At 39.9% G+C, this 20251-nt stretch overlaps 1 protein-coding gene across 8 annotated transcripts in view; it reads left to right on the forward strand.

Annotated features, from left to right (window-relative positions):
- PHF6 (PHD finger protein 6) overlaps positions 1-20251 on the forward strand; it is a 25321-nt gene continuing 5070 nt past the window's right edge. For 2 of the 8 annotated variants that reach the window (XM_046941024.1, XM_046941025.1), the window contains exons 1-9: positions 1-98; positions 5033-5212; positions 5418-5519; positions 8135-8268; positions 8568-8611; positions 17729-17895; positions 18068-18211; positions 19211-19315; positions 20115-20248. In XM_046941024.1, the coding sequence (XP_046796980.1) occupies positions 5075-5212; positions 5418-5519; positions 8135-8268; positions 8568-8611; positions 17729-17895; positions 18068-18211; positions 19211-19315; positions 20115-20248 (968 nt within the window). In that variant the 5' untranslated portion in view covers positions 1-98; positions 5033-5074. Of the gene's footprint in view, positions 99-380; positions 534-5032; positions 5213-5417; positions 5520-8134; positions 8269-8567; positions 8612-17728; positions 17896-18067; positions 18212-19210; positions 19316-20114; positions 20249-20251 lie in introns of those variants that run through there. The other 6 variants (XM_046941026.1, XM_046941027.1, XM_004940662.4 and 3 more) reach the window with 3 other exon arrangements.

The raw sequence follows: 20251 nt of genomic DNA on the forward strand, positions 1-20251 counted from the left end.
GTCTCTGCGCACGCGCACGCCGCTTGCCGCGCGCCCACCAAGCACCGCGCCTGCGCGCAGCCGGCAGCCCGTCCCCCGTCGGCTTCCAACGGCCGCCGGTGAGAGCTGCGCACGCGCAGAGCGCTCCCGCCACGCCCCTTTCCGTTTCCAGGCTCCCTCGGCTCCGGGCCTCGCGGAGGAGCGCGGTGTGGGGGTGCGGTGCCGGGGAGGGGGAGCAGTAGGCGCGCGGAGGCGCGCATGCGCAGGAAGCCGGCGTGCTCCCGCCGCGCCTCCTCGCGCGCCAATCGGGCACCGCCCCGCAGCATCGCAGCGTCGCAGCCCGAGCGCGCCGTGCGTGCGTGCGTGCGTCCGCTCGTGCGTGCGTGCGTGCGTGCGTGCTTGCGCTCGGCGGCGGCGGCGGCGCAGCGTAGCGTCCCCTGCCCCGAATGAAAGGGACGGTCTCGGCGAGCGAGCGGCCGTGAGAGACCGGCGGCGACGGGGGGTGGGGGTGTGCCCGAGCGGCTCCTCTCCCCGCCGCCCCACCCGCCGCACGGGTGAGTGACTGCCGACTGACCGAGGGACTGATTGACTGACTGGGGCACCGACCGAGCGCCCCACGCCTCCTCGCCCCCCAACCGCCGCTTTTGCTGCGCGCCCCGGGCCACGCGCCGCGCCCCCGGCCCCGTTCCTCCTCCCGGGGAGCCCGCCCCGACCGCCCGCCCCGCCTCCGGGCCGCAGCCGCCCGCCCGCCCCCGGGGGTCCCGGCGCCGTCCCCTCGGGGGGCGCCCCCCGAAGCGGTGCCCCCCTCGGCCCCCCCGAGCCGGCGGCGGCCGCTCGCTCCGCCCGGCCCGGCCCGCGTCCCGCCCCCGTGTCCGCGGGCCCAGCTCCCCTCAAAATGCGCTGAGGAAAAGGGGGGGGATCGCCCCCCCTCCCGAGCCCCCCGTCCCGCCGAGCCTCCCCCCGACCCCGGGCGGGCCCCGCCGCTCCCAGCGCCGGGCCTTGGCCGGGGAGAGCCGCTGCCAGAAGCGGGGCCGGGCCGCTGGGCCCCCCCCGGAGCAGTGCGGTTCTCGGATCGCCCCTCTGCCCCGTGAGAGCGCGCAAACTTTCCCGTAGCCCGGCCCTGCCGCCTGCGGAGCCTGCCCGCCGCGGCGCGTTCTGTGCCGTTCGGAGTTACCTGCTCCGTGCCCATTGTTTGGGCTTCCCGGCGCTGGGCCTGCCTTTCCCCCGTCTCTGCTCCCCTTATTTTAGGAAGTTACAGCCGTAAATCCCCATCCTGCTTTGTGTGGTGCCCGCAGGATGCTGCGGAAGCACGGCTCTGGGCTAAAGCTTTCCGTAGGATGTGAGCCTTCGGGCTCTGTGCACTGCAGACACCCCCAGGTGCCGTCCTGCTGCCGTGCATCGCCCCTTTCTGCCCAACTGTGCCCCCAGCAATGGGCCATTGGCCCTAAAAAGCACTGAAAGTTTCTTGAACGGGGATGCATCTCCACTGAGCATCTGAGAAGCGCCGCATCAGTGTGTTCTGTGGCTTTTCCTGAGAGCCCAAATCACTTCATCGTGCCTAAGGGTTATTTTTTCAAGCCGTATATATTTATTTTGGAGGTTTTCATTGGATGTCAGGCATTTTTTTATGTAGAAATTGAAATCCCGAGTGATTTTTTTTAACGTTATTTATTAATCGTGTAGGCCACACAGCAAAACAGTCTCTATACAGGACAGCGTCGCATACAGATCGCTGTCCTTTGTTGTGACTACAAACAGGAGCCTAACTTCTGTAAGCGTGCAGCTCCTGAAACGTATTAAGGCAATAAAGAGAGATCAGAACGCAGTTTACTTTCTGTTCTTCGGTGCTGATCGATGTCTCTCACGCTGAGAACTCCTCCCTGCCTGCGCCGTTGAACTTGCACTTTTCTTTTGTGTTCTGAAATCTGTTGCCTCGAACTCAGGGAAACAATATGCCAGCCTGAAGGTGTGCAAAGCTTGCTTATTTGAAGTGAAGATGTTAGTGGGGGAAGCATCGTGTTATATCTCTTAGTGGATATTAAGAAACACGAATGCAAATGAACCAAACATTTTTGGAGTGAAAAATCACTGAACGAGTTTCTTTTTTTTTTTGTGTGTGGTTTTTAGGGTATGTGTAACCTTAAATTTTTTATCCCAAGCTTGTGGGAAATGTGTTTGTGTGTCGTGATGTGTGTTTTGCAGTACGTGTCCCATGCTGATAGAGATAATGCATCATCTGCCCAAGCGCTGCTTCCTGGTGCATCACTTTCCGTGAGCAGCCCATAGAGCTTTCTCTGACAAAGCTGACAAGCAAGATTTCTGCCCAGACTGTATTTAAATGCTATTCCAAAGTCTTGTTCATTAGTTATTTATTTTTTTTTTAACATAGAAAACAAATACGGAGGTGTTTTAATGTGGTTTTTTTCCCCTGTGTTCTTATGGAATGCAGCTTGATGCTTGACAAAGCTTGATGCTTGATGGGTTCATCGTTTGGGAGTTTAACTCAGGAGATGAAAACCAAAGGTGGAGGTCCTGCTTTCAGAATCATTGCCCTATGGGATAGCTGTGCACCTCGTTCATCTTTTTCAGAAAATGGCTGTTTTTAGCTGGATGGGCTGAGAAGGGCATCTTGGCACAAAGTGGGGGTCGTTCCTGGTGTAGTGGGTTTATAACTTCACTGTGAGCCTTACAAATCGAATTGGAAGTGCTGTACATCTGTCAGGTGGCAGCGGTGCTGTGTGCCTTCCAGCTCTGCGTGCTCAGCCATGGTGCTGTCCTTGGGCTTCTCGTTTCTGGGAAGTGGCTGTTATGATTTAATGATGACTGTGACGATGAGAGCCATTTTTTACTTTGTGTGTGTGTGTGTTTTATGAATTATTTGCATTTTTCTCAAATGTGGATTTGCTGGTGAGGTTGAAGGCTGCTTGTCGCATATGTTACTATGGGAGAAAGTTTGTGTTAGCAAAGCATGTGCACGTGTTCAAGGAAACCTCTAAGTTTCCTCTTCAAAACTAACATCATTAAAGTAAATACAGCAATATTCTGAGAAGTACAGTCAATACAGCGTCGACATGATCAGAATATAAGTCAAAGAGCCCCAAACCACTGTATGAAGATATACCGAAGCAGAACTTTGTGTGTATTTTGTTAATCTATTTCTACCCCATCGCTATGTGATTTGTGTTGAGCTTTTTGAACATGACGTGAAAGCAAGATTCTTTTTTATTATCTTATTTCATCTTTTGCAGGTCCTTTTTCCTGCTTCCCAGTTTTTTTGGTGGGTTTTAAAAATGTTTTTAACTCTGTTTCCTTCCTTCAGAAAACGTTCCTTCCTTCTACTCACAAAGGGATTACAGAATTGTCTTGTTTTGTTGTGTTATTTTTTCTTTAGAAGAATACAGTATAGTGATTCCTTTGTGTTTAACACTTAAGGACTCCCCATTGCCACTGCAGAAGGGTGTGACTGGTTGATCCAGATTGGCACATTTTTTTTGTGCAAATCAGCAAGATCTGAAATCTATGCGTTCTTCTTATGAGTGTGAATCACCAGCAAACTAAACCGCTTTCCAGCTTCAAAGAGAAGGAATGAAGCTGTTGATAAAGCAGCCACATAGATGCACCACGGATGCTACCCTTGGGTGTACGAATTTCATAGTAAGCATTGCAAGGCAGGCACTTAGAATTGGCTCTGTGCAAATCTATGAGAGCGGAAGAGTGAGGATCAAAAAGCATTGTCTTTTAGCAATAATACGTGCCGACAGAAACTTAATAACATTCCTCTGCTTTCAGTTGTACAAGCAGTGAGTGATATTACTATTAGGGGCGTCTGACAGCAGTGAGGAGCTGGCAGGCTTGGCTATGCAAATCTCCACCACCGGTCACGCATTTTCCTGCAGCCAGCCATTGTGGCACTGTCCAGATGTATTGCAGATCCGCTGTTCTCACTGGATTTATTTTTCTCCCCCCAAAATATCAAACTACGTGGCAGCTTTTCATATTTAGATGAGAGTCTGATGCAGACAAAAGCCGTGGAGGAGACTTTTATTGCAGTTGCGACAATTCTGACAGTGAGACACTGATCTCCAAAAGGTGTAAAGCCTGAAGAGTACAATGTTTTATTTCTTGAAAGGTGCAGAAACAAATGAGCACGGAGTGCGTAATACTGGACCGAGAAGCACGTGCTCTCATCGGGTGTTTTCACTTCTGGCCTTCATTAGGAGTTGGGGACCTTAATGATAGATTTTCCCAATACATTGCTGAGAGTATGTGAAAATGTTGAGATTGGTTCTGCATTTAATCCTCATTTGTTTTCCTTAGATGAGCATAACAGTTCTGCAGTTGCCAATAGCTGGTGTGGTACCGCTCTATTTGCAGTGGCTGTTGAAAAGGTTTCCATTGCAGCCAGTCAGTCAGAGATCCTTCTGAAATGTTGTTGCTACCGCTGTTTGACTAGCCACAATATATCTGTGCCATACCTAAAATGGTAACGTTTTATCTTCTGGTCGCCACCCTCATGTGAGGGCAGTTACTCCTCTGCTGGCTGCTCTGTGAGCTTTTAGACGCAAACTGAGCTCTGGGTGTGAAGCTGAACTCAGCTCTTTGGTTCTGTTTTAGCATGAGTTCAGTGGGACAGGTTTCCTTGCAGGCACGGGCAGTGCATTTTCTACAAATTGCTTTTCTCTAATAAATAGCATAGGATTAAAGACCTGCAGTAACTCCCCCTCCCCCCCCTCCCCATCCCTAAAATTGCCATTCTTGTTATATTTTCAATGTATTTCTTTTTCCCCAAAGGTTTACGTGCGTCCGTAGCTTTGTTTTAATGTTCAAACCTTTTGCTTAAAGAACTAAACCCATTTGCTGCTTCAATTTCATTACAAGTAGCCGACTACTGCCTCAGCCCAGTGCACGTTTATTTGGATATATTTTAGTAGTGTAAACTGAAAGCTAAAGAGGTGTAGATCAGTTTCAAGTGACCGATGTTATATTTGTAGAACTGTAAGCTAAATTGCCCTATGTTGATGTTAACATGCTGATTACACTTTTTTTCCTGTAGCATTGAGAGGATTAAAGTGGCATTCTAAGAGCATTTAAAATCATGACAAGCTCAGTTGGACAGAAAAAAGTCTCTTCAAGACAAAGGAAGTGTGGTTTTTGTAGATCTAATAAAGATAATGAATGTGGACAATTATTGATGTCAGAAAACCAGAAGGTGGCAGCACATCACAAATGTATGGTAAGTAACCCGTAGGAAAAAGGAAATGAATGTTGTGAGCCAGTAGAAGACAACAAACGCATCTTTAAATAATATTAAAAATCAATCAGCTGTGGCATTGGGGAGGTGATTAATCACTCTAATTTGAAGCTTCAGTGTTTGTCAAATGTGTAAATGTTCTAGGTGGTGTATATACTTAAAATAAGTTTTGTTTCTGTAATTTTAGCTGTTCTCATCTGCGTTGGTATCTTCACACACTGATAATGAGAGTCTTGGTGGATTCTCTATTGAGGATATTCAGAAAGAAATAAAGAGAGGCACTAAGTTGGTAAGTCTGTTTTGAGCCCTTGAAAATGAAGGGCAGAATTTATTTACCTCCCAGAAAGTGGACTGTGAAACTGTTCAGTGCGTTATCGTATCTGTTGTTTCTTTGGGGCTGTGAGGAAATGCACAGCTTACCAAAGGTGATGATGAAGTGGTCTTAGAGGAAAAAAAAATCAGTGGATCTGATGATACTCAGATTGAAGTGAAATTTAAATGATGCTTGAAGCATCTTTAAGAAAGCGTCAGAAGTAGTTTATTCCAGTCAAGTCTGCTCTCGTGTGGATTATTTTACAGTTGTAACTTAATCATGGAACTGTACATCCAGAAGTACTATTTTTACAACCTCTTTTTTGTCAGAGCAGTTTTGCAGTTGTTTTCCAAGCAAACCTGAAAACTCATTTTCCGAATATGCTTCTTTTTTCTTTTAATGGATTGCACATAAGAACTAACATTCCCAACCATTTCTATTTGATATTTTCTGCTAAATTTACCAACGAAACCCACGTTAAGGACCTAGTAGGGGTAATATTGTGCCTTTACCATTATTTGGCTTTGATGCTAGAATATTATTTTAACTATTAAATATACTTTTTTGGATTCCATTTGTATTGACTTAATATCAGGGCCTGTGAATATCAACGTTTTGAGGTACATCGGTACAGCAGTGACTGCAGCTCTACCAAATTCATCAGAAATGAGAAGAAAATTGTTCTGAATTTATTCTCAAGCAGCTAATTATTTTATTTTATTTTTAGAATTTACTGTTTGCTATTTGAGAAACGACTGATTCTTTTTCAATATATTTCTGATAGATGATCAATTCACTCCTCAATTTAAATCACTCCGATGTATTGACCAGTTTTTGGACTAAGAATAGTCCTAAGTATTTCTGTAGGACTACGACTCTGTGATAGTCTGATTTTTCATCTAGTATATCATTTCTATCTTTTCCAACACCTATGACTTTATTTGCACTAATTAGGCAAAGCATACAGAAATAAGTGTTCACAAGTTATTCAGTTCATGGTTAGGGTCTTAGAAAGAACACAGTAGAGAATGAAAGTACAGATCACAAAGAAACTTTGGCTCTTGGGATTCTTAATCTTTTTTAAGGATATTTGTTTTGTTACATTGGTGCATTCTTTGTGCCTCTTAATCTCTCTGTGCACATTCACCAACACAGCAGCTGGTTATGTTCTTGGAGCACACTTCAGTCAGATCCATGTTTTCTGCAAACAGCTGAACAAGTTAATCGATGTGTAGTTCTGAGATGCTACCTGTGTGGAGGGAACCTACAGACTAATTTTGTCTAAACTTGGATGTTCCAGGTAGCTGTGCTTTATCTCTGTCTGTAGTCATCAGAAATCTATAGCTCTGAATCACTCTCAGGAGAAATTCTCCCTCCCCTCCACCCCCTCAACCCTGACTTCTGTAGGAAACTTAAAGTTCAGTGCTTATGTTTAGGCAGCCCAAGTATGCTGCTAAGGTCTGCTTTTCCTGTTCTAGCCTGTATTTTTATTTAGGAACATGCTGAAGCAAAACTGTCCCAGTGTATTGCACTGTGATAAGTAATTATTTTGCTAGCCTATACTAAATGTGTCTGCAGACAGATCTTATATAGTTGCCCTCCTTCAGTAGGTGCTGCGGCTGATGACCAGCTATGCACTGAAAGTTGAGGTGTGTTCGTTTTTGAAGTGATTAACATAGAGTATTTCTGTGGTAACAAAGTCCTGTTTGAGGAACGCTTCTAAGTTCAAACCTGAATGGAGCAGTCTTAAAAACTCACTTAGTGGGGAACATAATTCACTGATGTAATTATTATGTCTCCAAGTTATGCATGGGAGGATTCTTTTTAAAGAGATTACCTATTTTTCAGCTTGTCAGACTTACATATACCTGATATAACGTGATTGATTAATCTGTTGGCAGTGACCACTTGGACAACAGGATTGGTACCAACTGAATAAATGTTATATTATCCTCAGGCTATACAGGCTAATAATTGAACATAACAATTCCTGTGGTCTGTTTTGTTCATGCAAATACATCTTTGCGTTTATGAAAAGGAAGTTTCCTTTTAGACAAGTCCATGTATAAAAATTATGAAGCACAAACTGAAGTTGATCAAATGAAGTTAATTTTAACCTGGGCTCCTATAAAGAACCTTGATCAACTATTAATGTATTTCAAATTTATGACATAAAATACCATTTCAAATTGGATAACAACTAGTGTTTGACTGCAAATTGAGTGCTTGCAGAAGAGTAAATAGTGTTGACCCAAACATAAGGTGTCACCTCTGTGAAATACATAATTTTCTACAAAAGTAGATCACTGCTTTTCTTCATTGGACTGGTAATTCATATATCCTGATTACTGTACTGTTGCATAAAAGGAACAATTTTTTCCTTCATTTTAAAATAAATGAAGAAAAACACCCAAGAGCAGGAAGAATGTTAGAAAGGACAGCAGTGTACTCAGCAATATGCATTAAAATATTCCTGACCAGAACCTCTTTTGTTCTGTCACCAGGGGTGACACCTGGACTATCGGTCTTATGTTTAAACTCAGTAATATTGAGCCAACAGTAACATGAATTGTGCCTTTGTATCTTTACAGATGTGTTCCTTATGCCATTGTCCTGGAGCAACCATTGGTTGTGATGTGAAAACATGCCACAAGACATATCACTACTACTGTGCTCTGCATGATAAAGCTCAGATAAGAGAGAAACCCTCACAAGGCATTTACATGTAACTATTCTTTATTTATTATATTTCCTTTTGTATTTATATTTCACGTTCTTTGTGAACCTTTGTGAACATTCTTTTTCAACCAACACTTGGAACTTAAAACTGTTGCCAAAATATTCTGATGATGATTGTGGCATTCAAAAAGTGATGTGCTATGAAAGCACTTTTTCACTGAAAGATTTGTGTGTCAGTGAGTCTTACAAGTGGGAGAAAAATGTACTGGCATTTAAATTTAAAATATAAGTAAATAATCTGTGAATCGTGACTGACTTGACAGTTTTCAACTACTTTGTTTATAGGATTTTATGTCGAAAACACAAGAAAACTACGCATAACTCTGAAGGTAAAATTATTCAATATAAATTTTTCCCATTGTAGAAAAATACTTTGGTTACATTTAATTTTTCTGGAGAATACAAATGTTTTCAGTAAAATCTAGATTTTTTTTTTTTTTTGAGAAATAATGACTTTGGGAGCCCATCTGATTTCTGTATTTTTCTAAAAATTATTGATTGAAGTGGAGAAAGACCCAAAAACTAAATGTCAGGGTGTTCTGCAGATACCATGTTCTGTTAGAGTAAAGGATGGGTGGAAAAAATGCATTCCATTCTAGGAAGAAGTTGGCTTATATTTGCAGTTCCATATTCACAGTATCCACATCTGAAATACAAGGAGCTTGTCAGGTAACAGCTGATCTCTTCTACTGCTGACGTTCCTATTTTTTCACAATATTTTCAGCTATTAAATACAGTTCTTCAAATAAGAAGGGCCCAGTATTAAATAAAAGGGTTTATGATCAGATCACTTATAGATGTGTTTCTGTTCAGTTTTGATCTAAACAACAAAAAAAAGCTGTATACATTCATAGCTGTGCGTCTTTGAAGAGAAGAGTAGTGAAGTGTGCAAGGGGTGATAGGCCACAAAAATAGACAAACTTTATGGTCTGATAAATGGCAAAACTAGTTTAGGATTTTATGTTCAAGCCTTTTGTTGTTGTTCTTTCCACCTGTTTGTTTTCTACTATATCTAATTTGGGTGAGCAAGCATTTCTTAGTTCACTTTTGTGTTACTTTCAATAGAAGCATCACAGATTTAACTAGTGAGGAGTATATTGCTGTTTATTTAGAGCAGATAAAATTGCACAAATTCCATTTCTTTCTGCCAAATGCATAATTAGAATAATGTATTCTTATGCTCTGTGTAGCACCAATTGTGAGGTTTGGGTGTTGCATTGCTGTTCCTGCAGTACTGAAGGCAATAGAAAATTCCAAAGTAAAATTGATTTTATTTTTGTCTACTTAAACATTAGTTTGCTTTTTTAAAATACTCTTTGTTCAGATTTTGCCATTAGTGGGTTTAAACAAGAAAAGCACCATAAACAGCATAGTAATCATTCAACGAGTGTCATAGTTTTATTTTGTTTTCCATACAGAAAATGGAAGACATTTGAATCCAAAGAGAGAGATACCAATCTCTTCGTGATATTTAAACGTAATATTCTGTGCTTACTGACTAATGGCTCACACTGGAACCTATTGAACAATACATGGAACCCAGAGTGATAGGACATTTTTTTTTCTGCTTGGAGCTCTTTGCAGGACTACAACTTGTGCAGGATCAGAACTTGGGCTTTTAAGAGTTTTCAGCAATGGTTATCTCCAGTTCTACAGTGTCACTCCCTAACTGCAGAGGCTTTTATGGGTATGGATGTATCTGTCTGAGAGGACATGGGGAAAATTACTACAGAGGCAATGTGTTGGGTTTTTTCTTACGTGTTGGTGATGGCAGCTTGTGAATATTGAACAGACCCATCCAAAAAGACTCAGACTGAGGAAAACAGGGAGTAGTAAACATCATCCAGAAAAACTGAGTCCAAGGAGTGCAGTGATATCTTAGTTAGAATTTAACTGTGCAGTAGCTTTTGGTGCTTAAAGTATTTAGCTCTGTTGTGCTTTATACTTCTAGAAACATGTGAAGCTATACTTCACAGAAATTTTTTTGTTTTATTTAATATTTGTGCTTGTAGCCCTGCGCTTTTTACCCAAAAGTAGGCTCTCTCCTTAGCACATACAGTTCTGGGCATTCAGTATACTATATCCATACAAAGCTATTAGTTGTGGATTTTATCATGGCAGAAGCAAGGGGGTTTTGTGCTGAACCTCCGTTAAATCAAAGCAAGTAAAATACATATTGGGTCTGTCTTATGGAAATTACCTACAGAATTTTAGAGCCATGGTATTGTGCTACATTGAAAACTAATTACCTCTATGGGATAGAGAAGTGTATGGATGGTTTTCAGAGTTTAAGAAGGGACCTTGGAGACTTTGTTTCTTAATAACTAAATGATGAATTTTGCTCGGTGAGGCGGTAGCTGGAAGATGCAGGATGGCAGTCAGATAAGCTTTGTGTATGTGCTTTGTTGGTTTGTTTCTTGAGAGAAATGTGCATATCAAAGAGGAATTTAAATGTGAAAGAATGGTGGTTTGTGAAGCCAGAAAAGACTTGCACAGAAGAATGAATAGACCAGCCAGGGATACAAGGTGCTAACATAGCACCTTTTTTCTCTCCTTTTATGTTTCCTTTCTATGAATCCTTGCTTACAGATGGGTTTTTGTGACAGTAGTTGAAGCTCATCAGTGGTTATGTCACTCAGTGCTGGGTGCACAGGGACACTTTCTAATGGAAGCTTACTGCTTCTGCTTTGGGATGCTTGGTCAAAGTGGAACGTCTATGTTACTAGGTTTAATTGTTAGAGTCTGATTTTTTATTATGTCACTTCTGTTGGGGGATGTTGGAAGAGTTTTTAGGATTGTTTGGTTTGATGCAGTCTATAGAACAGATTTGGTTTTGTTTTGTTTTTCTCTTCCTGTAGGTTGCACTGCTGCCTAATAGCAGGATTTTTCTGTCCCTATCCTCTAAAGCAAGTGCTCCTTGTAGCATCCTAGCTCAAGTCAGAGTTCTGGCTATTGTATCTTTTCTGAAGATTTTTAGTACTTCAAATGATTATTTTTATTTCTATTTTACTTTAGAAGTAATAATTTAAAAATCTGCTATTCATTGAATACCCATTAAAGAAAATTTCCTGAGGCTGCACAGAAATTTGGATGAAGGACCTATGTTGGAATTAAACTTACCAGGTTAAAGCCTAACAAAAAGGACCTCTTAAATGTTATTTATTGCTACCATGAAGTTAAAGTGGAGCAGGAATTCATCAGACTGAATATCTCCCTACTCATCAAGACAAAATTAACGAGCGACGGGAGTTCATTTTCATTTAATTGTCAGGAGCTGCTGAAGTACCTTCTGTTTCCTTGGAATATCCAAGTGTGAAACATGGCAGCAAAGTAGTCTGCTTTATATTCATTATCTGATTCAACAGGTTGTTGGCTGTGTCTGATTTATCTCTATGGCCTAGCCTTCAGGTGACACAGGACAAGGAAAATGCATTGCAATTACTCTTCCGTACATTTCAAGTAATACATTTGTGCCATGTTCCCACCAGCTGGTGAAAAAAGAATAGAAGTGAGGTACTCTCTTACTTTGTACATGGCTGCGAGGTTGATGAAATTGAGGACACGGAAGAGCAGACCAAGTTGCTGGTTTTGTGTCTTCATGTCGAGATTTTTATCTTGCTGCTTAACAATCTAACTGACTTGACCTGAACTCAAATACTTTTATTCATAATCTAAGCAAGTCTTCTAAGTTTGCAGTTCCTAACAAATTATAGGAGTCGGTGTCAGTGCTTTCAACCTATCACAGCTCATTATTAGCCAAATTACTGTCCCTTTTGATACAGTTGGATTTATTTTTTTTTTATAAAAGTAAAGCTTTGCAACTGTTTGTTGGCATTTATTTCAGTGTACTGGAAATAATCATTGAACATTTTTAAAATTGATACCTTCTATTCAGTTCCCTGCAGGGGGGGCTGCCCTGGACCTTCTGTATTTAAAACGAATTCAGCTGATCCAGAATGGTTTAATGTAAGTTAAGGGAAGAATGTCATTTCATTCTTCTGTTAGATCCGTTACATCCTAATAAAATGAAGAGTAAAGAAGGCAGCCATGTGACTGCCTATTGTTAATGTCTAAAACAGATCCTTGGGAACTGCTGGGTCAGAAAATAACGTTGGTGATTCCTATTGTAGCTGTGTGCAAAGCCTTGGGATGTTATGTTTCCATGATAGAAATAAGGACAGGCCATGTCTCAGCACCCTTTTTATCTCATTCTACAGATCAAACTGAAATCCGTGCTTCTCTTTTTGCATAGTAAGTGGGGTCAGGATAATATTCCTCTGTCAGATCTGGTCACAGGTTCTGTATCAAACCAATGACTTTTCCAAAGTGCTGTTTAAGCCAGAGGCTGGTAGGAAAAACATCCCAAACCTGGTGGCATTATGACTAGGTAACATTTTGATTCATCTTGGAATGCTTTAATCAGTGTTTCTTCATAGTTGCATTTTCTTTAACACTGTTCATAGCATAAGCTTGCCTACCATTGTACGTGCCAGTGCAGTCAGGTGTAAAAGTTTCTGTAGTGTTGCAGTTTGCTGTCCTTTCAGTTCTGCTGGTGGGTGGTTACAGTTTCTTTCTAAGCTGCCCTGACTCAGCCTTGTTGTCTGTCCTAAGGAGGATGCTGCTCTGAGTATGGCATCAAATGTATATTCAGTGTTAGGACAAGGAGGATTGATCCAGGTAATAAATTAAGGACCTCATATTCAGTCCAGTGTAGACTAATTAGGTATTCTGAGGAAACATCACCGTGGTGCTTAAATAAAGCATATAGCTAATGGAAAAGGAAAAAATCTAAAAGTAATTGTTGTAAGCTTTTTGATTACGTAGATAATATATTATCAGTCTGCAGCCTTTGTCAATAGTTGTTTGCTTGAAAAAGCATTTATGTTTATAAAGGACTATTTTATTCATTTTCTACGTTAAATGTATTTAATTGAAGAAATAATCTCAAGTTCTTTCTAACATAGGTACTGTTAAGTCAGAAGTAGCTTTTGAACAGGAGTCATCAGTTCCTTGAGGTATCTAATACTTTAAATCATGTGGTATTAGTGACCTAAGGGTTAACTTCTTTCTCTGCTTCACCCCTTATTTCTTCCAGTTTAGATATGTTTGACATAACCATCGTCCTTTCCATCTTCAGAAAGAAAATAAGAGTTGTGTTCAGCATTTAAATACTTAATTTCACATCATTTTCTAACGTTAATGACTACTGTTTCAGGATGTGTTCCCTTGATTCTCTATTTGCTTGCAAATATGGAAACCTCTGGTTCTTATTAATGCTTATGGATGCACTCACGTTTTTCATTACTGACTGCTGAGACAGTAAGGTTTCTAGGTTTTATGACATTTCATTGGCACATGTGGTTCGTTCTTTTTCAGCTGTATTTTTGAGGACCTCTTTCCTTAATGTGCTGAAGTACTTTTTTTCCCTTTTTTTTCTGATATTCTCTTTCTCTTGAAAGTGCAGCAAACTTGATTTTGTTCTTTGTAATTATTGAGATTCTCTTTTATCATAAATGCACTGGGAAACTTCCAAAATATGTTTTCAGATTTACATAGCAGCACATCCAAGGCACTTCCACATTCTGCATTTTGACTTCTTTGTATGTACAGTCCTACTTGTACGTACAGTCCTACTTGCAGATGTCTTTCTCCAGTCAGTTCTGTTTATCTTCCTTGTACAGACTTAGACTCTTTGCTTCTGGCTCACTTAGTCCATTGTTTAAGATAATGTAGGAGGTACAGAGAGCATCATTAGGCTTTGTTGAACACATCCTCTTTTTCTTTGTTGTTTCACAGCCTTTAAGTCATTTAATTCTGTGTATTAGTTTGCTTTAACTTAGATTTTGGAAAAGGATGGTTCCGGGTTTATTTCAAGCTCAAGTAATAAAGAATAGATGAGTGATATCTCAACTTCTGTATCAGGCTTTATTTTAATGAGCAAAACATCCTTTTTCCCTCTAGTCAGATCAAAAGATCATTCTTTAGCTTTCTCTCTGAAGCTGAGTCTCCATGTTAACAGGTTATAAAGTACAGAAGTTGGTTTGTCTTCTTTTTGTGGTACATTGTACTGCTCATAGATTCCTAAAATGCAAATGTGGGGCTTGTTGTTACTCATCTCTCTGCTCATCTGAGTTGACAGTATCATGTTCTTAGATGCTTTTGAAAACAGAAAATGTTTCCTCTTGATTTCTAACCCTTTACTCCTTCCCTTCTGAGAGAACACATTGCATATTAAGCTTGTTTTTTCAGACACATTATTTAGGGACTTCTGCAGAAAGCTTATAGGATACCTGCTTTGAGGAGTTCGTATAAACTCGTATTGAGAATATCATGGTGAATTTATAAATCAATGCAGTAGTGGGATACGGGATGCGGGCAGTCGAAGAATATTTAGGGAGTCAGGGGCTTCAGAGCTTGGGTGATATCCATCATGAAACTTCATCTGGTGAGGGAGGAGTTGAACAACTTTTTGTGTTTTCCTTAGTTCAAGCTGACATGAGAAGTTGGAAACACCCAACCATCAGATGCCAGGGAAACTGGGTAAGCTGGCAGTGGGCTTGAGGGGAGGGATAGGGCACGAACCAAACTCCTTACTGAAATAGTAAAGGATGTCCAAGGCAGGTGTATTTTAAAGATGGTTACAATTTTCTTTGTCCTTGTACTGCTACACAAGCTCATAGCGCTGTTAAAAAGGAGAAGCTTGAACGTTTTGTGGTGTTGGTCTTGCAGACAGATGTGGTAGTGCTGATGGTCACGTTTCAGTGGTGTTAATCCATAGCTCCATGTCACATGTATGGAGACCTAACTCCACAAGGAATTGCACTGATTTGGATCAGCTGTCTGGATTTCAGTGAATTCTCAACTCTTTTGGGATTAGTAGTTTTGAGGACAGGAAAGGGATTCTCCTTAGAGGAAAGCTGTGCAATTGTGGTGGATTTTTGTTGTGTTGGAAACATCCTTGAAAAATACACCATGTTTACTTTTCAAATTTTAATCTTCTACTCATAGATTAAAAGTTACACTTGAAAACTTACTCTACAAGGAGGCTGTGGCATTTCTAATGCGAAGCTGGTTTTTCTGTTTGCTTGTGTTTTTGCATTTAATGTTCATTTCCATTGTGAGAGCATGAGTATGCAGGGTTCAGAATATGCTTTAATGCTTAGGAAAGAAAGGTGGACTAAGTGTGTTATGGTCGACAGGATTCTGGATTAAAAAATAACGTTGGTTGATGGACTGCATTCCACTTTGTGGAAAACAATAGCAAAATCTGTGGAGTGATTCTGGAAGGAATATTTCTAACTTCTTACGCACTGATGTTATTTAAGGGCTCAACAGTTTAATAGTCGCTTTTGTTTAGGACTTTTCAGTAAAGAGCCATCTAATGCAAAAGACTGACATATTTCTAATATGTTCAGGGGAAGCTCTTATGTATGATGAGAGACAAGATGGAGTTATTTTCTTTGAAATAACTTTTAAGGTTGTAGTAAAACTTGCTATGTGCAATCCGAGAGGTGGGATATTTAAATAGCACAATGTTGCTTTGAGAATTCAGCAAGTAATGTTAAATGAAAAGTAAGTTTAGATGGTAAATTGTGAGAAGGAAATGTAAAATGCATTGTTTGACTAGATAATCCCTGTCATCATACATTCTTTCTTTTTCAGATTAAAATAAATGGTGGTGCTCTTGCAATCTCAGTATACAATAGGATGCACAATGAAGCAGAAGAAAGTTGTAGTAGATGCATTTATGCATTTTAGTCATCACTTGGGAATATGTCTATATAGCTGATTAACCTGGAGATTTAAGCCAAAATAATTTGAAGACTTGTATGAATTTCTTCTCAAATCTTTGCCTCCTAACCACACAACTGCACAGTGCTTTTGGGGAGTTACACTTCAGTGTAACATGTTGTGATGTGTTTGGGTTAGTTCTCTTTCCTTTGTTAACAAGTGTGCAAGAAGCTGTAGTTACTTCAGAGTTTAGCAAGAAATGTGATAGAGTAAGCTTAATAGGATACACTTGGATGCAAGACTTCAGTTTTCTGCTACTAAAATTTAGTGGTTTTGGAATATATTTCAGTTCACTTGCAACTTTTGTGCATTTGATTCACTGTTAATCATGAGCTAGAACAAATGTGATTTGATTTTTATGTGCTAATAGATAAGAAATATGAGTTCTGGTGAAGCAGCTCTTAGAGAAAGATGTTCTATCTGTTTAATGAGACCAAGAAAAAATGGTGGGAAGTGTCCTAGCAATACTTAATAATAGTATTAAAACAGATAAATATCCCATGTATGTATAGTAGAGGTATTCCAGATCTTCTGATTAGGACTTCCTTCCATTTTGGGGATCATGATGATGTCTGTGGCTTGGATTTTGAGATTTATATAGCAGTGTATATGCATTTTTCTTCAAATGAGTTATTTCAGTATATATCCACCAGAAGGGGTGGATATTGCATATTAAAAGAAAAAACTGTTCCTGTGAGCTGGATGAGCAGAAAAGTTGCTAGCAGATAGATAGAGCTAGTTATTAATATCAGGTGTGGCTTAATTAGATCATAGTTGAAGCAACATTAGGAAGTTTGCAGGATTGATCTGTATTGACTATATGCGTCTGAGAGATCAGCAGTGCACTCTGCTGTAATGCCAGACAGTTCTGTGTAGCAATTCAGCAGTTGGTCGGGCATTTTCAAAGGAATTCATCAGACTTCTTTGGTATATCTGTATTCAAAATATGCTTTCTTATATTCTTAATGGTCTCTAAACACTCTATTTTGTCAGTTAAATCATCCATGTTTTTCTGCAAACTGGCTCCTGCTTTTTAGGTGTAGATGCAAAAATGTACTGCAACTAAAATGAGATATTAGATGTGTCTCATAGAGGCAAAATACATTCCAGTTCTAAGACTTGTTAATATTGTAGCCAAAAGTGTGTGACTTTTTCTTAAATCAAAAGATATCAGTTAATAATGCAAGGAGAGAGGTGTTACTTAGAACTACTGGCATAAAACCAGGTGCAATTCATACTGAATGCGTGCATCCTTAAAAGCATAACTAAAATTGTTTTCAACTTTGAAATGACATCTGGTGGTCATATTTTCAGTGAAGATGGAAATACACATCTGAGGCCGTGTGTTGGTCCTGAGAGCAGGATTTGTAAGAAAGGTTAAAACTTTCTCAAACATGACACAGCTTTGGATCTTTTTAACATAAGAATGTGATGTGAACATAATGCATACATATGAACATAAAAAAGTAAATGATGATTTCAGGATCTTGCATGTTTGTAATACGTGTGAAAAGGTTACTGTTGTAATTTCTGAGCAAAATAAGGAAAACACAGGTTGTTTTTTTTTCCTTGTCTGTTTTTGGTTCTGATTTGTGTAATATTTTTGAGAATTATTGTTGTTATTATTATTTGATGATGTTTTCTAACTTCTAAAGCAGATTTAGAAGAAAGTATCAACGAACATGAATTGGAGCCTTCACCTCCCAAAGGAAAAAGGAGGGGTCGTAAGGGAAAGCCAAGAAAAACAAATTTAAAAGGGCAATCAGAAGACACTAGATCCACATCTTCACATGGCACAGACGAAATAGAAAGCAGTTCCTATGTAAGCAGTAAATACGCTAAACTTCTTAGAAGAGAGCATTGTGTGTTTCTTCTTTGTGAATATAATTTTAATTAAAATTTGTCTGAGCCTCCAGCTGGTGGCCACAGGCTTTTAAAATTGCAACCTTATTTATAACCCAGCAGTATATTTTAGTAAAATGTTTTTCTTTCAGAGAGACAGGTCTCCCCACAGAAGCAGCCCCAGTGATACAAAACCTAAATGTGGATTCTGTCATGCAGGTGAAGAAGAAAATGAAGCTAGAGGAAAGCTTCATATATTTAATGCCAAAAAGGCTGCAGCACACTATAAGTGCATGGTGAGTAACAGCGTTGTTGTTAATGAGTTTAGTATGAATTTTATCTGAATTTAGGTTTTAATACAGTATCTTCACATGTAATTACGTGTGAATATTGTCTGCTTGCTGATGGTCTCTTTAAGCACTGAAGTGTTGTGAAATGTGCAATTCATTTATTTTCACTGCAGGCAATATGGATAAAAGTTGGCTGTGGGCTCAGAGATGGAATTAGTTCAGGGAAGCTCCTTAGCATATTAAAAATGTTCCGTGAGTGTCTAAATGCATACATGGTATTTAAAGGGAAAAATAATTAACTCAAAGAATCCACTCCAAAAATTCAATGGAAGCACCTTTACTCCACAGGCATTCAGGCAAAATCCAGGAAGAATCAATGAACTTGATTCATTTGTTGACCAGTGGATCCAGGCTGTGTGACTCAAGTACAGAGTGGGATGTGGAAGTTCTAGAAAATTCTTGCCTTTAGATGATTGTGTTTGGAAAGCTGTCATCCTGAAGAGAATTTGCTGATTTCAGTGCACTTGAGCAAATAGTGCTGTCTTTCACATAATCAGTTCTATGAATGAAGTAGTGCTTTGTAGAATGGCCTCAGCAGTTTCTGTTGTACTTCAAAATGTATAAATCTTCAGGGCAATCCATATGTTAGTGGTCTTCCTGTAGCTAGCCTAAGTAAACAGAGAGCTGACATTCACCAGCAGTCTTGGGAAGGGAACAGAATACTCCTAAAAGGTTTGGTGATATAATAATGAATCATACTTCTTGTTTATTTCTTTATATTTTCAGCAATTTTTGTCTACTCCTTTTGCTTTTAAAATATATCTCTCCGAAGTAGCAAATGTAATTAAAGCAGTCAGGTGGATATATCAGACAGAATGCTCATCATGCTAATGGTTTTTAGCCTGAGATAACTGACTGCAGAACATCCCCTTCTGTGACTCATGCACATAACTTTTTAGCCAGGCTTGGTGACCTGAGAATATTTTGGACTTATTTGTTTTACAGTTGTTTTCTTCTGGCACTGTCCAGCTAACAACAACATCAAGGGCAGAGTTTGGTGATTTTGATATCAAAACTGTACTTCAAGAAATCAAGAGAGGAAAAAGAATGGTACGTATCTGCAGAATGTAGAGAATATATTACTGATTCTACTGAGGTGTATGCAGGTCTGCCTACTTTCTTTTTGTGAAACAATCTCTTCCATTTACTTCTGAATGCAAAATTTGAATGTATTGTTACTTTTGGCATAGCTACCCAGATAGGAATCACCTTTATAACTAGAAGTGGTTGGGCATGTGCTATTTAGGGTTTCTTATGGTTGAGTACATTTGTAAATGGGTATTAGCCTTCTTGTTACTTTAAGAGAGTAAAAAATAAAGTTGGTGGAAGTAGCCTGTATAAAACCACAGGTAGGCTTAGATAATCCATTATTGCAGTGACTTCTTTCCGACTGATTTGATGTTTTAATATGAAAAAGTGTTAAGAGCTTAGGGATCAGGTTGTTGGCAAAATGTCACATTATATTTTATTAAAATTACAGATTTGTCTTAAAAGTGTTAAGAAAAAAAGGGAAAGCAAAACCTGGTAACATTGTCAGTTGAAAAAATAGGATATCAGAATACTAACTTCATTGGTAATAAAATAATACTTGGAAATGCAGCAATACTGCAATAAAGCTGCATGTGGCAGTTTTCAGTGTAATGGACGGGTAAGTCTGAGTGTTCATGTTTTTAGTAGGTTTGTTTTACAGTATCTTTGATTCCAATTTTATTGGAAAGATGATGTGCCAGAGAAATTACTGTGTTCCAGCATAGTTGCTGTAAACGTGAGGAACGCTAAACTGAATGTAAACTGAATGTTAAGAGATGGAAGGGCTGAGCAATGCCATTCTTTTCTTTTTCCTAAACAGAAATGCACGCTTTGCAGCCAGCCTGGTGCTACTATTGGGTGTGAAATTAAAGCCTGCATAAAAACGTACCATTACCACTGTGGAGTAGAAGACAAAGCTAAATACATCGAGAATATGTCACGAGGAATTTATAAGTA

The sequence above is a fragment of the Gallus gallus genome, chromosome 4, assembly GCF_016699485.2.
Source record: "Gallus gallus isolate bGalGal1 chromosome 4, bGalGal1.mat.broiler.GRCg7b, whole genome shotgun sequence".
Classification (NCBI taxonomy): Eukaryota; Metazoa; Chordata; class Aves; order Galliformes; family Phasianidae; genus Gallus; species Gallus gallus.